At 35.1% G+C, this 20,462-nt stretch overlaps 1 protein-coding gene and 1 non-coding gene across 2 annotated transcripts; one reads left to right on the top strand and one right to left on the bottom strand.

Moving 5' to 3' along the window:
• Positions 1-3,128: 3,128 nt before the first annotated feature.
• Positions 3,129-4,352, top strand: LOC118346094 (L-ascorbate oxidase-like; the record flags this gene model as incomplete). The annotated part of the gene is made up of 2 exons (XM_035687108.1): positions 3,129-3,919; positions 4,273-4,352. Coding segments are annotated over 2 exons (849 nt in total), but the record flags the coding sequence as incomplete, so codon positions are not given.
• A 6,903-nt stretch (positions 4,353-11,255) lies between these two features.
• LOC118346096 lies at positions 11,256-11,363 on the bottom strand. The gene has a single exon (XR_004799479.1). It is a non-coding gene; the product is annotated as a small nucleolar RNA R71 (small nucleolar RNA).
• Between the last annotated feature and the right edge of the window lie 9,099 nt (positions 11,364-20,462).

The following is a 20,462-nucleotide window of genomic DNA, read 5'->3' as shown; positions in this document are numbered from 1 at the left end:
TCTCTTATGAACCCTAACCCTCTGCTCTTCTCCTTCTTGCCACCACAGAGTGTCATAACAGAAAGCAAATCCTTGAAATTTACAAATCCCAGCCCGCAATTTACGCTCTGAAAGCAAGAAAAAAGGATTTTAATGTGAAAATACTAGATGGGAGAAAATTTAACGAGAAATCAAAATAAAAAAAAAGAAATACCTGATAGGATAAAAAAACTCTAGTGAGTTCTGGTCTGATTCGAGGTGTATGCGTTTGGCAAACATCAGATTTGAGAGAGAGAGAGAGAGAGAGGATCAGGTCATTTGGGGGAGACGAGTCTTTAGTGTTCAGTATTGAAACGAAATCATTTTAATTGATTAAAACTCTTGGTATCATTAAGACGTGCATGGGGAGGCCTCATTTCAGGACTGAATCCAGAATTATTCATTTCAAATATCAATCATGTATTACTTTTACTAGATCATGTTACGCCACACATCATTGTCTACTTTTAATTGTTAGTCCTTTTTTTTTTTTTTTTTTTAATTTATAGAATACAAGTAGTCTTGGCACTTAATTTTTTTTTTTAAATATTGGAATCCAAATAAAATAAATAAAAATTTTTTTCATAGTTTTCACATTTATTAAAAAAAATCACAAATTTTTTACACTCTAAAATTGTATCTAGTATTAATTTTTTTTTAATTTTTTAAATTTGAAAAAAGAAAAGAAAAAGAAAATGATTAAAATTAAATTTGAAAAAAAGAAAAGAAAATGAAAATGATTAAAATTAGGTCATGCCAGTTGCCAACTATCATTTAGTACCTTACTTTAATCGTGATGTATACATATTCCAAGCATATTATAATGTTTTAAAGGTCAAAAATTAAGGATATTCTATTACTTGGCTCTCACGTATAACTTTCTTAATTTCTTGTTTTAAGGATCGAGAAAACCTTCGATTCGCTCTAAGATAATTAAACCTTTGATTCTTCGCTTTACATGCAGCACCACCACATAGACTAGCTGATGTAACAACACACGCTGAATAGAATATGTAACCATAATATACTTTCTCCACCAATCTTGTTGATCTTAAGATTCCACGACAACATGGTTTGAATCGGCGAAAAATTGATAGGTAGATAATCATTCTCCAAGATATATAGTTTTCTTATATATCAAGAAAACTTTATTTATAATTATTTTAGTTATAATTTTTTATTTTTTTCAATGATAATAATTAATGATTGATAGATGAGTAAATGACAATAAATAATCTTCTAATAATTTACAGTCACATAAAAATGATAAATGAACGATAATAAATCTTTCTATTAAATACAATAAATCTTTCTAATTATATGTGGGGTGAATAGGAGCTGATACATAACAAAATTCTTTCTCTAATATTAGTCACAATGGCTGCACATAATATCTCATTCTGATAGGTAGTGTATGAGATCATACAATATTATTTGAGAATTAGAAGTTCTTATTGATCTTTATAATGTTCTAATGTGATTCTAATTATATCATTGACTAGTCATTTTGAAATATAGGTTATGTTGTGGCTTAAACCTTCCAATAGTGGTTACGGAAATATAATTATAACAAAAAACATTATTTTAGAAATTGGCAATGATTTTAATGTTTGTGATATGCTTAGATTTATTTTATAAAAAGAAAGAAAATTATAATTCGACGTATATCTTATCAATGTGAAACGTAAACCCAATTAGAAGTATATAATATCCCCAACGTGGAAGCGAAGCTAATTAGAGATCATAGAACATATGTGTGAGTAAAAGATAAAGAATAAATATAGATAAAAGTTATTATTAGAAGTATTTGTTTTATACACATGATGTAACATCACGTAGATTATATATTTCTAAATAAATGTTAGAAATAATCAATTAGAAGTAACTATGCAATGAGTATAAAATATATATTACTATAATAATTTATCTCTAATATTATTCGGAGATAAATTATATAAGATTTAGAAAAGTATGCATCGAACTGAGAAAAGTAAAATTGAGAATATATATATATATATATATATATATATAAAGTAAGGAAATAGAAAACGAGTCATTGGATTTATTTTTCTTTGTCTGGGCGGATCTGTGTAAAACGCTAGTCGCGGATCTGTGTAAAACGCTAGTCATAGGCTCATAGCAGCGAGGTATTGGTGGCACGTGGCAGAATGCATGCAAAATGAGTACAAAGTCTTGTCACTTTTACACAGTTCCATCCAAGGACCCTTTATGAGCTTGCGATTTATCATATCATATAATTAAACATTATATTTTTTTTTTGGTTTTATTTTTATTAAATTAATTGATTTTTTTATCATCATCTATATATCACAAACTTAATAAAAAGAATTAAAAATTAAAAAATTACGTGTGTTGTATGTTCACAGAGAGAGACCAGGAAAATCTTTCTGCTAAATAACTTCGGCGGGTCCGAAAAGAAAAAGCTTCCTTTCTTTTTTTCTTTGGGAAGCTCCGAAGCTAGGGTTTGATTCTAAAGCGAAAAGTCCAGAAGCTAAAGCCGTAACTTTCTACAGAATCCGTACGATTTTTCTTGTTTGTGTCTCCTTTCTCTCCGTAATAGCAGCCTTACTTCTTATATTTTTTTCTTATATTTTTTTATTTTTTTAAGTTTTTATAAATTTTTTAGAAGTTTTTTTAGAAAGTGATTATAAATAAAATTATATTTTATTTTAATTTTTTTTAATAATTAAAGATGTTAAAAAATTATTTTAAAAAAATAATAAAAAAAATAAAAATTTTAAATATAAGCTTGTCTTTTATCCTTTTCATTTAACGCGGGGAGATCTCGAGCATGAGTACGTCTGATGCGATGGGGCTTGGCAGATCACGTGACATGTTGAATACTTCTTTCTCCATATTGTACGACTCTGAAAATTTTACTGAAACAATGAGGCTTGCTGCCATCTGAACATGCCTGCTTTATTATGATGACCTGTTCATTGGGCCAGATCCTTTCGTGTGAAAGGAACATGCAAGCGATCATTATTTGTGTTGTTTTCCATTTGATGCATGATAGCTGATTGCTGTATCTCCTTCATGTCCTTTTGTTAATCTAAATACTCTGTCTTTACGTGTTTGAATTTCTTCAGAATCACAAAAAGGTGGTGGTAGCTATAGAAGCTGACGGGAATTATCTACAACCATTTGCGGTCAATGACTTGGACATATACTCTGGTGAAAGCTACTCAGTCCTAATAACTACAGATCAAGATCCTTCCAAGAACTACTGGCTTTCTTTAGGTGTAAGAGGAAGGCTTCCAGCGACCCCTCCTGCCCTTACCATCCTAAATTACCAACCAATCTCTGCGTCAAAGTTCCCCACTTCTCCACCTCCCGTGACTCCTCGATGGAATGATTATGACCATAGCAAGACGTTCTCTAAGAGTATCTTTGCTCTCATGGGGTCCCCAAAACCTCCAAAAAGTTACGACCGTCGGATCACCCTCCTCAACACCCAAAATAAAATTGATGGGTTTACCAAGTGGGCTATCAATAATGTCTCTTTAGCATTACCACCCACTCCTTATCTGGGCTCCATAAAATATGGTCTACGAAATGCTTTCGATCAGAAGAGTCCACCGGAAAACTTCCCCAACAACTATGACGTGATGAAACCTCCGATCAACCCTAACTCAACTACTGGCAGTGGAGTTTACATGTTTGGTTTGAATACTACGGTAGATGTGATACTTCAAAATGCCAATGCGCTAAGCGATAATGTTAGCGAAATACACCCTTGGCACTTGCATGGTCATGATTTTTGGGTGTTGGGATATGGAGAAGGGAAGTTCTCGGCCAAGGATGAGAAGAAACTCAACTTCAAAAATCCGCCTTTGAGGAATACTGCAGTCATATTCCCACATGGATGGACAGCGTTAAGGTATGTGGCAGATAATCCAGGGGTGTGGGCCTTCCATTGCCACATCGAGCCTCATTTGCATATGGGTATGGGCGTGGTCCAAGCCCATATGTTTTTAACTTTTAGGCGTTTACGTAAAGTAAGAATGCAGTAGGTAGGTTACAGGTAGGACTGCTTATACATAACATTAGAAAAATAATAAATACACGTCACATTTTATAATATTTTACATAGTCATGTTTTAAAAGAAAGTTTTTTTTTGTAAACTAATTTATAAAAGTAACATTATTTTATCAAAATATTCATATTTTATAATATATATTATGAAATATGTTATATGAATATCATTACTCATTGTATTATCACTTCTACAGTTGGTACTGGTACTTCATGAACAGTTCTATACTTCCACCAGCCGGCCTCGATGCATGAGTGCGTGTGCACAGGATCCTCAAATGAACTGTAACCCAGATATCAACTTTGAACTAATAATTAATTTCTCTGTAGTGTTTATGACATATGTGATAGAGGGAGGCATGCATGCAGTTCCATTTGCCCAAGGTGTTCCAATTCCCATCCTTATTGGATGGCCAGCCTCTCACAATTATGCTAAGAGTTTGATGACCAGATAATATATGACTCAATTTTTCAAATAAAAAATTTGAGTTCGAAACTTTCAATTCCCCTTTGTTTAAAAAAAAAAAAAGAAGAAGAAGAAAACATGTGGATCGAGTTTTATGTATATCGGCTTACGGGATCCATGTGAGAAATCAAAAACATTTGTATCAACGGTGTTTCTGGTTCATGTGTTCTGGGAATATTAAAAATATAATATAAATAATTAAATCTATTTCTTTTCGTTAATTTAAGCTTAAGTGTAACGAACTCTTAAAACTAGCAGGATTCTCCAACGAAACAGGCCTAATAGTTCCTGTAGCCCTACTAACTCTCAGAGGCGGCTTATTTACCCAAAAAAAGAAACAAGAAAAAGAAATTATAGAAAGATTAGGCCTATTTAATCTGATTTGTCATAATCTGAAATTCAAAACTAACATGTTTATCTTGCAGGAATTGTTAGGGCTATTTCATTGCAGAATCTTGGGTAACTTTCCTAGAGTTTGGAAATCCAGCATGCTTTATCGCTGAGATAAAAAAGTCCAATAATGAAAAGAAGGAAAACGGGTAGGAAACCTTAAGACGATTTTGTTTTGTTAGGGCTATTTCGGCACAAAAGTATTTTGTCCCTAAATACCATTCAAACGCGACGCATTCAAACTTAGAAACAAGTTCGAACGGTTACGAGATGAGGCTGGCATTTGAACACTTTATGTCATATTCAAATGGATTGACAAACATTCAAAGGAATGATAGGTCGTTCGAATATTGAATGCATGCCCGTCCGAATAAGAGTGATATAATGTTGAGATCGTATATGGTTCAAACATATGTTGTAATTGTTCGAACATAGGAGAAACATGTTCAAATAATAATGTACCTTATTCGAATATACGTTTGAAAAAGGGTGATATGCATTCGAATGTTGAGACCATATGTGGTTCGAACATATTGCTTAAGTGCTCGAACATCGTATGGTAATGCTATTTCTGTTCAAATAAGAGTGATATACATTCGCAAATAAAAATGATACTCGTTCGAATATCCATTCGAATATTGATACCATATATGATTCGGACTTTTTATGTAATTGTTCGAACATGATATGGTAAATTTATTTTTGTTCGAATATAAGTGATATTAGTTCGAATAAAAATGGTACACGTTTGAATGGTGAGACTACACTACACTAGTTAATTCGAATTATTATTATAACTATTTGAACATCCTATGTTCATGCAATATACTGTTCAAATAGGAATCAACCCATTCCAAATATAGAACAGAGTATGCGTTCAAACACATGAAATGGCGCTCGAACGATTGGCAACAAATATGAAATTCAAATATAATAAATAATCCAAAAATTGTTAAAATTTTTATGAAACTACAATCAAACTCTAAGAGAATTGTTAGAAAATATGTGTGAGATGGAGGAAGCATAAACTGTTGGGACATCATCTGCATCTTTTGAAGTATTTCTTGGTGTTCAATTGCTAACTCTCTCCGCAGCTTCTCTTGTTATTGATGTTGTAATCGCATCTCCATGACGGATCTTCAAGTTTGATCTATTTATTTTATTGATAAAACTCTTACAAAAAGAAGCAAAATTATTAGACGATAAGGTAAGAAAAATGAATAGAATTAATATCATGAAATAATGCATTTACTTGGTATGCCGGCTCCTCATTATTAAGACAAAAATTTAGTTCCATACGATTGGATTGATAATTCTTAAATAAAGTTTCTATTTTCTCCAATTCACTTAAAGAATTGAAGTAAACATTAAATGCCAGCTTAGTAAAAAAAACATTTATATGCCAAAATTGCTGGGCCATCACTTCTCGAACTCTAGATACTGTATAGTGAAGTAACAAAAAAAAATCAACATTTTTTCAAGAAAATTCTTAGTTCACTCTCTGCAAGACAGAAACTTATATAGACTTATTATCAGCCATCTTGTAAGCTTGTAAGACAGATGATAATAATTCTATACAAACTTCTCGTCTTATAGAGCATGAACGTATAATTATCCTGAAGAATATGGGTCTTTCATTGTTACTGTACTTGTCGAGGTTGTAGAGACTGTGCAGTGCAATAACACTGAAAGCCCAAAGTTTTCTCAAGATAATTCTCTATTCATTCTCTGCAAGATAGGAAACCTGTATAAACTTATTATCAGTTGTCCTGTAAGCTTGTGAGACGGATGATAATAAGCTATACAAGCTTCTCGTGTTGTAGAAAATGAATGGATAATTATCTTGAAGAAGATGGGCTTTTCATTGTTACTACACTTGAAGAGGTTGGAGAAATTGTACAGTGTAGTAATAATGAAAGACCCACACTTTTTCAAAATAATTATATGTTCATTCTCTGCAAGACAGTAGATTTGTATAGATTTATTATCACCCTTCTTGTAATACAAGCTTACTGTCTTGCAGAGAATGAGCAGAAAATTATTTTGATGAAGATGATGAATCTTTCATTCTTATTGCACTACACTATCTCTCCGACCTCTTGACGTTATGTGCAATTTTGGCATATAATTGTTTAGTTTGACTTTTTAGAAATGAATTAGGAGGGAAGAAAAACATAATTTAGGCTTCGTTTGGTTATCTAATTCATCTCAATTCATCATTATAATTTTTTTAAATTTTAACACAAAATATAATAAATAATTTAACTTTTTCAAATCTCAAAATAATAATAATATTAAAAAATAATATTCTAATAATATTTTATCATCTCAACTCAACTCAACTCAACTTACTTCAACATCCAAACACAACGTAAGAATTATTAATGAAATCGTACGGAACTAAACTTTTGCCTGACATCATTATGCGTGTAGAGTGATGAATTTGACTATCTTTTCAGACCGTTCCCGAGTCATCGCCATTGTTGATTTGAGATCTTCCTCAATGTTGGAATAAACAAAAACTCCGTGACTCAACAAGATTAGGTGCAAGTTCAAATCTTGTAATTGAGAGGTGTAGAATCTGAATCGTGTGCGCATGTTTCTTATCTCTTTATTTGATTGTTTTATTTGATTGTGGCCCTCCATGCACACTTACTTTAAATTGTCGTTTACCCATTACATAACACTTATATTTTATAGATTTTTAATAATCGACTAATATTTGTATTCTTTCAATATTATTATAATTATAATTTTTATAACTAGTATTTTATTTGGTTGACTAATTAAAACTAGCGGTTTTTATTGGTTGACTAATTATAACTAGCTAGTATTCTAATTATAATCATCAAAATAGTATTTTATAGTTTTTTTATTATTATTATGGACTAACATTAGTATTCTTTTGATTTTATTCTACTTATAATTTTTATAGCTAGTTTTTATTTCCTCTACTAATTATAACTAGTATTATAATTATAATCATCAAAATAGTATTTTTATTGTTTAAACTATCATGGACTAATATTTGTATTCTTTTAATTTTATTCTGATTATAATTTTTATCGCTATTATTCTATTTGCTCAAGTAATTAAAACTAGTGTTTTGATATTATTAACTAATTATAACTAGTATTCTAATTATAATAAAAAAAATAGTATTTTATAGTTTTTGTTTTATCATGGAATAACAATTGTATCTTTTTTATTTTATTTTAATTATTATTTTTATAACCAGTGGTTACTACCTTGACTAATTATAACTAGCTAGTATTCTAGTTATAATCATCAAAATAGGGGATTTGGTTTTTTTTTTTGTTATTATTACTATGGACTAACATTTATATTCTTTTGATTTTATTCTAATTATAATTTTTATAACTATTTTTTATTTCCTTGACTAATTATAACTAATATTCTAACACTACAACACATATGCATTTTTATTGCGAGTCCAACTCATGGCAAATATATCAAAAACTGTTGTAAGAGGTATTTTTCCACCGAATTCCATTGCAAGTGAAATGTAGAAAAAAATAATAATCTCAGATGCCTCAAATTTCGCCTCAAATAGACGCCTGTGGAGAATAAATGCATGTTGCGACCAAATTTTATGTAGCTTATGTGAACATGCATTCCTCGGAAAAGAATAAGCCAAACGTCGGTACACGGTGGAAAAATATTCATTTCCTGCGTTAATTGGTTCCATCGAATGGAGGTTTTATGGCTTTTCAGCAGTTTCAGTTCTGTCGGCAAAACATTTTTCTACAAACTGAAGTTTTCCCAGCTAAAGATGCATTCCTCAAAAGGCCTTTGCTGCACTTGGGCAAATTGTAACACCCAGGCGTAGCACCAATCCTGTGTTTTTATATTTTTTTGGGTTAGACGTATGAAAAAGCCCACTTATTTTTTTCTCACTACCAGACTTGAGCCTAGATTTTTTTTGAAATGGCCAAACAGCCCAAACCCGTAAGATCTTGTACCAGACCCCACTACATGCACGGCTTCGATCACGTATGTTTCCCTCGGCATGCACGATTCACGTCCGTTTCGATCACGTCCCTCCTTCCCTCATCCCTAGGGTTTTGCTTTTAATTTTCAACCACCTATATATATATGTACGTACCTATATGTGATAGTTTACCAAGCCTATAGCTGCCGCAAAACTGCCACGGCAGTCTCCACCCACGCACGCACAGAAGCAGCTCCATCCACAAACCATCGTCCACCACAAGCCGCCACCCTCCACAACCTCCATGCAATCACCGTCGTTGTCTCTACACCTCCACACCCATGACATTACACCTCACCTGCAGCCTAGTTGCACGACCTCACCATCACAAAAACCCACGCCCGTGTGCGCTCAGAGGAACGGAAACCACCCCCGTGCGAGTTTCCCCTTGCACGACGGAAGCCTCTAGCCTTTGCCCAGCCCCTTGTGAAATCGTAAGCCACCGTAGCCCAGCCGTGTATCATCCCCAACCCCTTGGCATACTTTGTTTTCTTTACCAAAAACAGAGCATCCCGAACCCCTCCTCCCTCTGCCACCATGCACCACCAAGCGACACAATCGGGTACAAGCTCCGTTCACCACCCAGAACCTTCCCCATGACCACCACCGGAAGCCACCATGGCCTTGTTTATCGGAAGTGAAGCAGAGCGATTTTTCTTTCTCCTCCACGCTGCACTGCACTGGACACAACCCAGGCCACGAGGTTTCACGTAGAAGCCGATGCACGTGGGGCTAACCACCGTGCTCGGTCCTCCAACCCTCCTGGTTCCCCTCTCACGCTCTGCCGCTGGGATAGCCACCATTGAATTTTAATTTGTTTTGATTTCTTCCCAGTTTTAATTTATATTCTCCATGAATCTGTGTCATTCTTATAGACACTGGGATTAGGGTTTCTATGTGTCTTCTTTGATCCATCGTTGATTGAAGGCACGATGGATGCTTAAGGGATGCATACCCTAAACCCGAGTTATATGTTGATTGTCAGTTTGATGTGAAATTTGTTGAGATTATTCAGTAAATGTGTTGTTAGAGTTTTAATCATATACATTATCTAAATGATTTTATCATGACAGAAATCACATTTGAAAGTAATTGAGGAATGCAAAACTCCCCTAGAATCCCTCTGTGTAAAGGTAACACTAAGCCTAGGTATTTTTTTTTCTAAAAGCTTTCCAGAACATTGGTCTTGAGTTTTGAATTTGTTATTCTTTATCAATACAGAGAATTCAGTTTCTTTATTTTTTTTTATATATTAATTTTAGTGTGCATCCAAATCCATCTCATTTGCATCTAGGATTCTTAGAAAAGAAAGAAAAAAAAGACTATTTTCAACCCCTTGAGTCTTCTGGTATGAACAATCTGGCTTACAAAGCTGCCTAGTGACCGTAAGATAGTTGTACATCTCATATCTCACCTTCTTGCTTCCTGTTATTCCAATAAACAATTGCAGAGCACTGAATCTACCTTAATCCCTGTGAAATCGACATTGGGACTCTCATTATACACAAGTAAGACACCTTTTGCACTTGGGGGGTATTTTAAAAGTAGAACCAAGTTTTTGGCGCCAATGCCGGGGATTAAAGGCAAATTGCAGAGCTATCAAAACACTGCAAAGGAATGGGGGACTAAGTGTGAACCTCTTCGCACTTTGGTGATCTTTGACCCTAGCTTTCTCTGTTTTTCCCTTTGATTATTGTGAATAACATTCTCTGTAAAAGCTTACTAACATCATCATTTTTCTTTTATTGCTATCACTTTACACCAAAGCTTGGTGTTAGTTGTGTATTGTTGCTGAGCATTTGCATGTCTGTTTGGAGTAGAGATTATTCTTCTCGATTGGTCAGATTAGATTCTGTGACACACTCTGATTGTGAGTCACTTTCATTTGAGTCATCTTCTAAGAGTCTTAGTACCATGGTTGAAGAAGAACAAGATGGGAGGAGAGTGGGGAATCATAACAGGACTCTCAAAGATTATTTGCAACCTGCTAGGACTAGCTCACCCTCATGCATTATACAACCTCTTAATGCAAATAATTTCAATTTTAAACCTGGCATGATACCCCTTATACCTCATTTCCATGGGATGGAGTCTGAGAACCCGTATTTGCACATCAAAGAATTTGAGGAAGTTTGTTCAACTTTTATGGATCGAACTTGTGCTGAAGAAGAGATCAGACTCAAGTTATTTCCCTTTTCATTAAAAGACAAAGCCAAGACTTGGCTGAAATCTTTGAGGCCTAGATCCATAGGAACATAGTAAGAGATGCAGACTGAGTTTTTAAAAAAATTATTACCTACGCACAGAACCAATGCACTAAAGAGGCAGATCATGAATTTTGCCCAAAAAAACATTGAAACCTTTTATCAGTGCTGGGAGAGGTTAAATGATTTACTCAATGCTTGTCCTCATCATGGGTATGAAAAATGGAGGATAATAAGTTTTTTCTATGTGGGTTTACAACCTAAGATGAGACAATTCGTGTAGACATTATGCAATGGAGAGTTCTTTAATAAAGAACTAGACGAGGCCTTTGAGTACTTTGATTACCTGTCTGAAATGCCCAGTCATGGGATGTTTCAGATGCATATGATAGAACTGAACCTTTAAAAATAACTAGAGGGGGGAAATACAACTTGAGAGAGGTGGATGATTTGCATACTAGAGTGTCTATGCTTTCTAAGAAATCGGAAACCATAGATACAAACAAAGTAAATGAAGTTCAAGTTATTCAGAAAATCCCAGAAAAATGCAATACCTGTGAAGAAACAGGGCATGTCACTAATGACTGTCCTACAATTCCAGCTATTAAGGAAGTCCTTCTAGATCAATCTAACTCTGTTAGTTTTATCTCCAAATCTTTTCCAGGTCCATTTTCGAACACGTACAATCCCAATTGGAGGAACCACCCAAATCTCAGCTGGAAGAATGAGCAATCAGCTCAACCCCCCATTCATGCACCTGGTCCTTCTCAATATACAACCAATCCAAATTCAGCATCATCGGGGCCACCTCAATATCCTGTTGCAACACATTTTGGTCAGAGGAGAAACCTTGAGGAAACTGTCCAGGAAATGGGAACAACCCTCCAGCAGTTCATGCAAAGGCAAGCAACAATAAATACACAAAATGCTCAAATCTTTAATGACATCAGAGGCACCTTGACCAAGATTTCTGCAACCTTGAGCATCTAGGAGAAAGGGAAATTCCTTGCCCAACCCCAACCCAATCCTCAAGGTCAAACTTTTGAAAAGCTGTCACCACCTTAAGGAATGGTAAAACTTTTGAAAAGCTTACTCCTGAGAGGACAAGTGGACAATCTGTAACGCTCCGATCCCGAAGGTCCGAAGAGTTAGCTCTTAATACTTAATATCAACTTCAATAACACAACTATAAAATCTCGAAAACTCCATAAAATATTAATTTATTTACTCAACCCAAATATATATGTTCCTTCATAGGGACAACAAAGAAAATCTCAAAAACATAAATTAAAAACTCTCTAAAGACTTGAGAATATCCTTAACTCACCAAACCAGAATAACCGAAAATAGATCAATTTCCTAACTATGACTCTTAAATAAACACTTCTACTCTCAGACACTTATTCCACTACGATCATCATACCATGCTAAAACTTCCTACTCTAATTCTCCAACTGAACCATCAAAATTATCAGAAAAATATTTGGAGATAAGACGTGAGTTATCAACAACTCAGTAATCAAAGAACATATACTAGTGTGCAAACATGAGCATTTACAGAGTTTAGAATGCAGAATAAAATACTTTTACTTTTAGAATGTAGAATCAGAACATGTTATCAAAATATCAGGGTGAAAGTTTCAGAAAATATTCTTATTCAAAGTCTTTTGGCATAGCATAACTGACCACCATCATACCAAAACATCATAATACATCAGAGGCCATGTTTAACCCCCGTGGAAGGGTTGTGCAAACCCCAGTAGCTAACCGAGCAGAAACAGAATGTGAGTCTTCCCCTTATTTATCTCGGAGCCCCAAGTGTGCACATAGGAAAGACCACTAGAAAAACCACTTTGTTTCCAAAGTGGGTGCACCAGAAACAGAGCAGTTAGTACCAACCCAAATAGAAGCCACGATTAGCACCCGTGGTAGGTCAAATAGATCACCATCCACAAACCAAATGCCGATTCAGAATATCATGCCAAAAGTTTTCAGAAATCACATCATATCAGAGTACAGAACATCTTCAGAAAAGAATAGACCCAGATCACAAAATATAATTTATGCTCAAAATTTCATATTCGCTATCTTTTGCATAATTCAGAAACAAAATGCCAGAAAATAAGCTCATGTCTACACCATTCATGCCAAAAAAATACTTTATTCTTGAACAGAATATCATTAGTAATGCAGAACAAATAACTGAGGTAGTTCAAATTTCTTTTCATAATAGAACATGCATACTTTTTCAAAAATCAACCTCAACCCATTTTATTTTTATGCAAAGTCTAGCATAGGAACCCCAGTTACCTGGACTTCTTAGCTTTTTCAGAATTTTCCTAAAAAATTTCGAGTCAACTATAAATCGTCACCTATAAAATAACCACGTACTCCATAAATTTCCAATCAAACACGTATATCAATGCTTAAACCTCAAATTCTACATAAACTAATTTTCCTTAAAAGAATCAATCTATAATTCTTACAACCCTAAAATATCATAAATTCTCAAATACGTCGATATTCACTTAAAAAAATCTCTACCTATTTAAGCTCTAAATTATTTCTAAAAATGCATACCAATACTCTTACTAATTACACCTATGCCACATTAAAAACAAAAAACATCTCTAGTTTAAAATATTTTCTTAACATAATTATAACAAAATTGATAAAAATAGGAAAGCATAATTTCATTAAAAGAAAAAACAACTAATTAGTTTCTCTTTAAAGGTTTCAAAATAAAATTTTACACTTACTATGTACTTCTAAAATTTATATATTAAAAATACATTATTACTAATAATATACTTCAAGTAAATCTATGGAACTACAAATTTACAAACACCCAGCCCACATGAATAAAATAATCCAATTTGTTATGACTTTCAGATAAAAGGGTAGGGAGGTAATTTAAAATTAAGTGAAAAGCTTGAATTTTTGGCTAGAGGATACGTGTGGTCTTGCAAAGGCTACGAAAAAGAAGAAAACAAGTTTCAGAGGTTACACTAAGGGAGGGAATGTGCGAGGTACTCATCGAGAGGCACAAACACCATGCGACGACAGACCTGGTGGCTGGACAGAAATGCTTCCGCGGTAACTTCCTTTGTAAGTGACGGTGTAGTTCTAAGAGGGAGAGAGAGATGTGAGAGAGAGAGAGATGAGAGCACGAAGAGGGAGAGGAAGAGTGAGGGAAAGAGAGAACACAGGAGAAGGAAATGGTAGCTTAAGACAGTGAATGGAGATCGACCTGGCAGTGCCTCGCGAGCGGGCTATGGTGCACAGCGGCAAAAGGCTGAGAAGCTTCAGTCGTTGGCAGTGGAGGTGCGACGTTTGACTCTGTTTTGGGTGTCAAAAACAGGGGACCTGCAATGGCTTGAACGGTGGGGGCGAGTCTGATCCGTAGGGTTGCTGCTACGGGAAGGACGCTGGTGGCAATGGTTGGGTTGTGGTTACTTGAAGGTCTGGTGAGATGGCAGTGATAAACCGAGAGAAAAAGGGAGAAAAACTGAAGCGTCTATTCTAGTTTTTGGTTGAGGCTAATGAACGTACGAATATATAGATGAATGGATGATCAAAAGAAAACCCTAGAGATGAGAAGTAGCGTGCATGTAGTGAGTAAACGGAAGTGAACATGTAGAACGTGGAGTCTGAAATTATTTTCACGGGCTAGGGCTCTTTAACAAAACGTGCAATATGGGATTAATGCATGGGCCTTTTGTCTAATTCTTTAGCCTCGACTAAACCTAAAAAATATTACACTTGTCCCATAAATTTTTTTTCTAGTGAAGATTCATTTGGATCATTAAAAGATTTTAAACCTATCCAAAAATTATAATCCGCCAAAAATATTTTAGGTCCATACTCTCTTCCACAAATCTTACTCGAAATTCAAAATTGGCTTTTCATACCTATAAACCCAATTTTTTTTTAAAGCGGGCTTGGCTGGGTCTGGGTGTTTCCTTTCCCTCTTAGAAAATTTCATCCTCGAAATTTTCCATACCTAAAGCAAACTGCAAATATTTTAATCCTTCACACATATTTGTGCACATTGTATTGCACTTCGAAAGATCATATCTAAGCTATAGACCTCAACAGTACCATTAAAAAAAAAACCTAAAACAATTCCTAACTGCCCACATAATCCTTGAACCTTATACAAGTAGCGAAATAGACTCTCAAATTATCACTCACCAAAGCCACGCTTCCGCTGCTCACTCTATCAACTTATACTCCTAAGAACATTGTACCTCAATCACATACATCGGAAAAGAACTAACCTCCACATTTAACCAGAGAACTCCCAAAATAATAACTAAAAACTCCAAATAAGTATAATCAAAATTTCCAAGCTTAAGTCCTAAATAACCTCGATTCACAAATTTTGAATCCTCAGAAAATCTACTTTCAACCAAACTTCAATATTCTAAGCTATACCATTAGAAAAGTTTCATGCAAGCATGATTAATCTTGACTCAACGAAAAATAAAAAGCTTTATAGGAGAAATAGAGTGAGGTACCTGTGATCTCATTGTTGTCGTCCTTAGCATCTTCAGATGTCAGTGCAAACACTGGGCTGGTCCCATTCTACGTTGATTATTTCCCTGATTCGTTTGTTGGGAACCTGGATGAGGGTTAGGCTTCTTGTTGTCTATCAACAGCAAAGGGCATTCCCGAATAAGATGTCCAGTCTTACGGCATCGAAAACACGCCCCCACTTCCCTTCTGAACTCTCCAGTATGTGCACGACTACAAAACTTACAGAGGCTATTCGATTGATTTCCCTGCATTTGCTTTTGCCCTGAGCTACTTCCATCATTTCTCTTTTTCTAAGGCCCTTGATCCATTGCAGATTGAGACCCCTGTGGTACAGTCCTCTTCCTCTGTTCCAACAGTGCAACACTTCTTTGAAGGCTCCGTTCAAATACTGTGGCCTTATTCACCAACTCTAAAAAGTTTCGGATTTGAAAGCCCACAATTTGTTCGTATATCTTTTCATTCAGCCCCTGTTCAAACTTACAAGCCTTCTTCTCCTCATCATGGATTAGATATGCAACAAAACGTGATAACTTGATAAATCTAGCTGCGTACTGGTGTACTGTCATAGCTCCTTGCACCAAATTAGCAAACTCCATAGCCTTTTCGTCTCTAACTGAGGTTGGGAAAAAGCGTTCCAGAAAAATCTGCTTGAAGTGTAGCCAACGGACTATTTTCATCCCTTCAGCTTCTTTGATAGTTCTTTCAGAAATCCACCATCTTTTTGCTTCTCCCGTTAGTTTGAAAGCGGAGTATAAAACCTTCTGTTTATCCGTGCAGTTTAGAACGTGAAGTATCTCCTCAATGTCTTGGATCCAGTCTTTTGCTAAGGTTGTGTCGCCTCAACCATTGAGAGTGAGAGGGTGCATTCGATTAAACTGGTCTATGGTGCATCCCCATTCATCATTTGTCGCATTCATACCTGATAGACTTCTTTCCCGACGACGAGGTGGCATCCTGACAACTTGGATTATTAAAAATCGTTACAAGAATAAAGAGTTCGTACAAAAATAAGCAAATGGTGGTAATAGTAAAACAAACATAAATACATATAAGAAGTGTACATGCAACAGTAGTAACAATATAATTCCAAACTCTAAACCTTCAATCCTGTCAAAAGCCTTATATGCGGTCTACAAAATCAAAACGAACCTCAATCAATATGAATGTCTCATAAGATCTATAAAATCCTACCCCTCAAATTCCATAAGACATCTTACCTAATGCCTGAAGATTCTAAAACCTTAAGTACCGATAAAATCACCTCTTACAGTTTAGAAATGTCTACAACTCAACTCTGAAAATTATTTCCTCAAAGTCATGATCCACCTACAAAATTCTAGAACCTTAACTTTCATCAATCACCTCATTGTAGTATGCAGAATCTTAAACATGTCTCTGATACCAACTGTAACACCCCGATCCCGAAGGTCTGGAGAGTTAGCTCTTAATACTTAATATCAACTTCAATAACACAACTATAAAATCCAACTATAAATTCCAAAAAACTCCACGAAATATTAATTCATTTACTCAACCCAAATATCTATGTTCTTTCATAGGAACAACAAAGAAAATCTCAAAAACATAAATTAAAAACTCTCCAAAGACTCGAGAATATCCTTAACTCACCAAATCAAAATAATCGAAAATAAATCAATTTACTAACTACGACTCTCAAATAAGCACTTATACCCTTAGGCACTTATTCCACTACGATCATCACACCATGCTAAAGCTTCCTACTCTTGTTCTCTAGCTAAACCATCAAAATTATCTAAAAAATATTTAGAAATAATGGGTGAGTTATCAACAACTCAGTAAGTAAAAAGCATATGCTAATGTGCAAACATTAGCATTTATAGAGTTCAGAATGCAGAATCAGAACATGTTATCAAAATATCAGAGCGAAAGTTTCAGAAAATATTCTTATTCAAAGTCTTTTGGCATAGCATAGCTGACCACTATCATACTAGAACATCATATCACATCAGAGGCCATGTATAACTCCAGTGGTAGGGTTGTGCAAATCTCGGTAACTAACTGAACATAAACAGAATGTGAATCTTCCTCTTATTTATTCTCGAAGTCCTGAGTGTGCACACAGGATAGAGCACTAGAAAAATCACTTTGTTTCCAAAGTAGGTGTACCAAAAACAGAACAGTTCATACCAACCCAAATAGAAGCCACGATTAGCAACCGTGGTAGGTCAAATAGATCACCATCCACAAACCAAATCCTGATTCAGAATGTAATGCCAAAAGTTTTTAGAAATCACACTATATTAGAGTACAAGACATCTTCATAACAGAATAGAACCAAATCACAAAAATATAATTTACGCACAAAATTTCATACTCGCTCTCTTTTGCAAAGTTCAGAAACAAAATGCCAAAAAATAAGCTCATGTCTACACCAGTCATGCCATAAAAATACTTTATTCTTGAACAGAATACCTTGAGTAATGCAGAACAAATAACTGAGATAGTTCAAATTTCTTTTCATAACAGAACATGCATACTTTTCAAAAATCAACCTTAGCCCATTTTATTTTTATGCAAACTCTAGCATAGAAACCCTAATTACCTAGACTTCTTAGCTTTTTCAGAATTTTCCTAAAAAATGTCGAGTCAACTGTAATTCGTCACCTATAAAATAACCACGTACTCCATAAATTTCCAATCAAACACGTATGTCAATGCTTAAAGCTGAAATACTACATAACCTAATTTTCCTTAAAAGAATCAATCTAAAACTCTTACAACCCTATAATATCATAAATTCTCAAATATCTCGATATTCACTTAAAATCTTTTCCTATTTAAGCTCTAAATTATTTCTAAAAATGTATACCAATACTCTTACTAATTACACCTATGCGACAAAAAAAAAATCTATAGTTTAAAATATTTTCTTAACATAATTATAAAAAAAAATTGATAAAAATAGGAAAGCAGAATTTCATTAAAAAAAACAACAACTAATTAGTTTCTCTTTAAAGGTTTCAAAATAAAATTTTGCACTTACTATGTACTTCTAAAATTTATATATCAAAAATACATTATTACTACTAATATACTTCAAGTAAATCTATGGAACTACAAATTTACAAACACCCAGCCCACATGAATAAAATAATCCAATCTGTTATGACTTTCAGATAAAAGGGTAGGGATGTAATTTAAAATTAAATGAAAAGCTTGAATTTTTGGTTAGAGGCTACGTGTGGTCTTACAAAGGCTACAGAAAAGAAGAAAATAAGTTTCAGAGGTTACAGTGAGGGAGGGGAATGTGCGAGATACTCACTGAGTGGCACAACCACCGTGCAATGGCAGACCTGGTGGCTGGACAGAAATGCTTCCACGACAACTTCCTTTGTAAGTGACGGTGTAGTTCTAATAGGGAGAGAGAGATGAGAGCACCAAGAGGGAGACGAAGAGTGAGGGAAAGAGAGAACACAGGAGAAGGAAACAGAAGCTTACGATAGTGAATGGAGATCGACCTGGTAATGCCTAGAGACTAGGCTATGGTGCACAGCAAAAAAAGCCTGGGAAGCTTCAGTCGTTGGCAGTGGAGGTGTGACATTCGACTCTGTTTTGGGTAACAAAAATAGGGGACCTGCAGTGGCTTGAATGGTGGCTTAGGGCGGGGCACAACGGTGGGCGTGAGTCTGATCCGTAGGGTTGCTGCTACGGGAAGGACGCTGGTGGCAGTGGCTGGGTTGTGGTTACTTGAAGGTTTGGTGCGGAGGCAGTGATAAACCGAGAGAAAAATGGAGAAAAACTGAAGTGGCTATTCTAGTTTTTGGTTGAGGCTGATGAACGTGCGAATATATAGATGAATGGATGATCAAAATAAAACTCTAGAGATGAGAGAGTAGCGTGCAGTGTGGAGTTTGAAATTATTTTCACAGGCTAGGGCTCTTTAACAAAACGTGCAGTGTGGGATTAATGCATGGACTTTTTGCCTAATTCTTGGGCCTCGACTAAACCTAAAAACTATTACACTTGTCCCATAAATATTTTTTCAAGTGAAGATCCATTTGGTCCATTAAAAGATTTTAAACCTATCCAAAAATTATAATCTGCCAAAAATATTTTAGGCCCATACTGTATTCTAAAAAGTTTATTCAAAATTCCAAATGGTCTTTCCATACCTATAAACCCAAAAATGTTGTAAAGCGGGCTTGGTTGGGCCCAGGTGTTACACAATCAGCAGCATGGATGCTCAAGGTTGAGCAGCTAGGCCCAGCACAGCAAACAAAGAAGGTGTGAGGAGAAAAACTTGCTGCTCAATTAGGAAAAGTGTCATTTTATGGCTCAGCAGGGTGTAGTACTAGGGTACATAGTGTCCTCAAAGGGTATTGAAATGGATAAATAAAAAATAGACCTGATTTCTAAGCTGCCCACACCTAAAACTATGAAGGACATTAGGTCATTTTTAGGACATGCTGGATTTTATAGAAGATTTCTACAAGGGTTTAGCTCCATTTCTAAACCCTTGTGTAAATTACCTATGCATGACACTGAGTTTGAGTGGACAACAGAGCATCAAAAAGCTTTTGACCAGCTCAAACACATACACACTACAGCCCCTATAATGCAACCTCCAGACTGGTCCCTCCCTTTTGAAATCATGTGTGATGCTAGTGACTTTGCCAAAGGAGTTGTCTTAGGTTAGCGTAGGGACAAACTACCCTTGGCTATTTACTATGCCAGTAAGACATTAACTAGAGCTCAGAAAAATTACTCCATGACAGAAAAAGAATTGCTGGCCAT

Source organism: Juglans regia, unplaced genomic scaffold (assembly GCF_001411555.2).
Source record: "Juglans regia cultivar Chandler unplaced genomic scaffold, Walnut 2.0 Scaffold_674, whole genome shotgun sequence".
Classification (NCBI taxonomy): domain Eukaryota; kingdom Viridiplantae; phylum Streptophyta; class Magnoliopsida; order Fagales; family Juglandaceae; genus Juglans; species Juglans regia.
The sequence above is the reverse complement of the archived record's forward strand: the minus strand, read 5'-3'. Positions and strand labels throughout refer to the sequence as shown.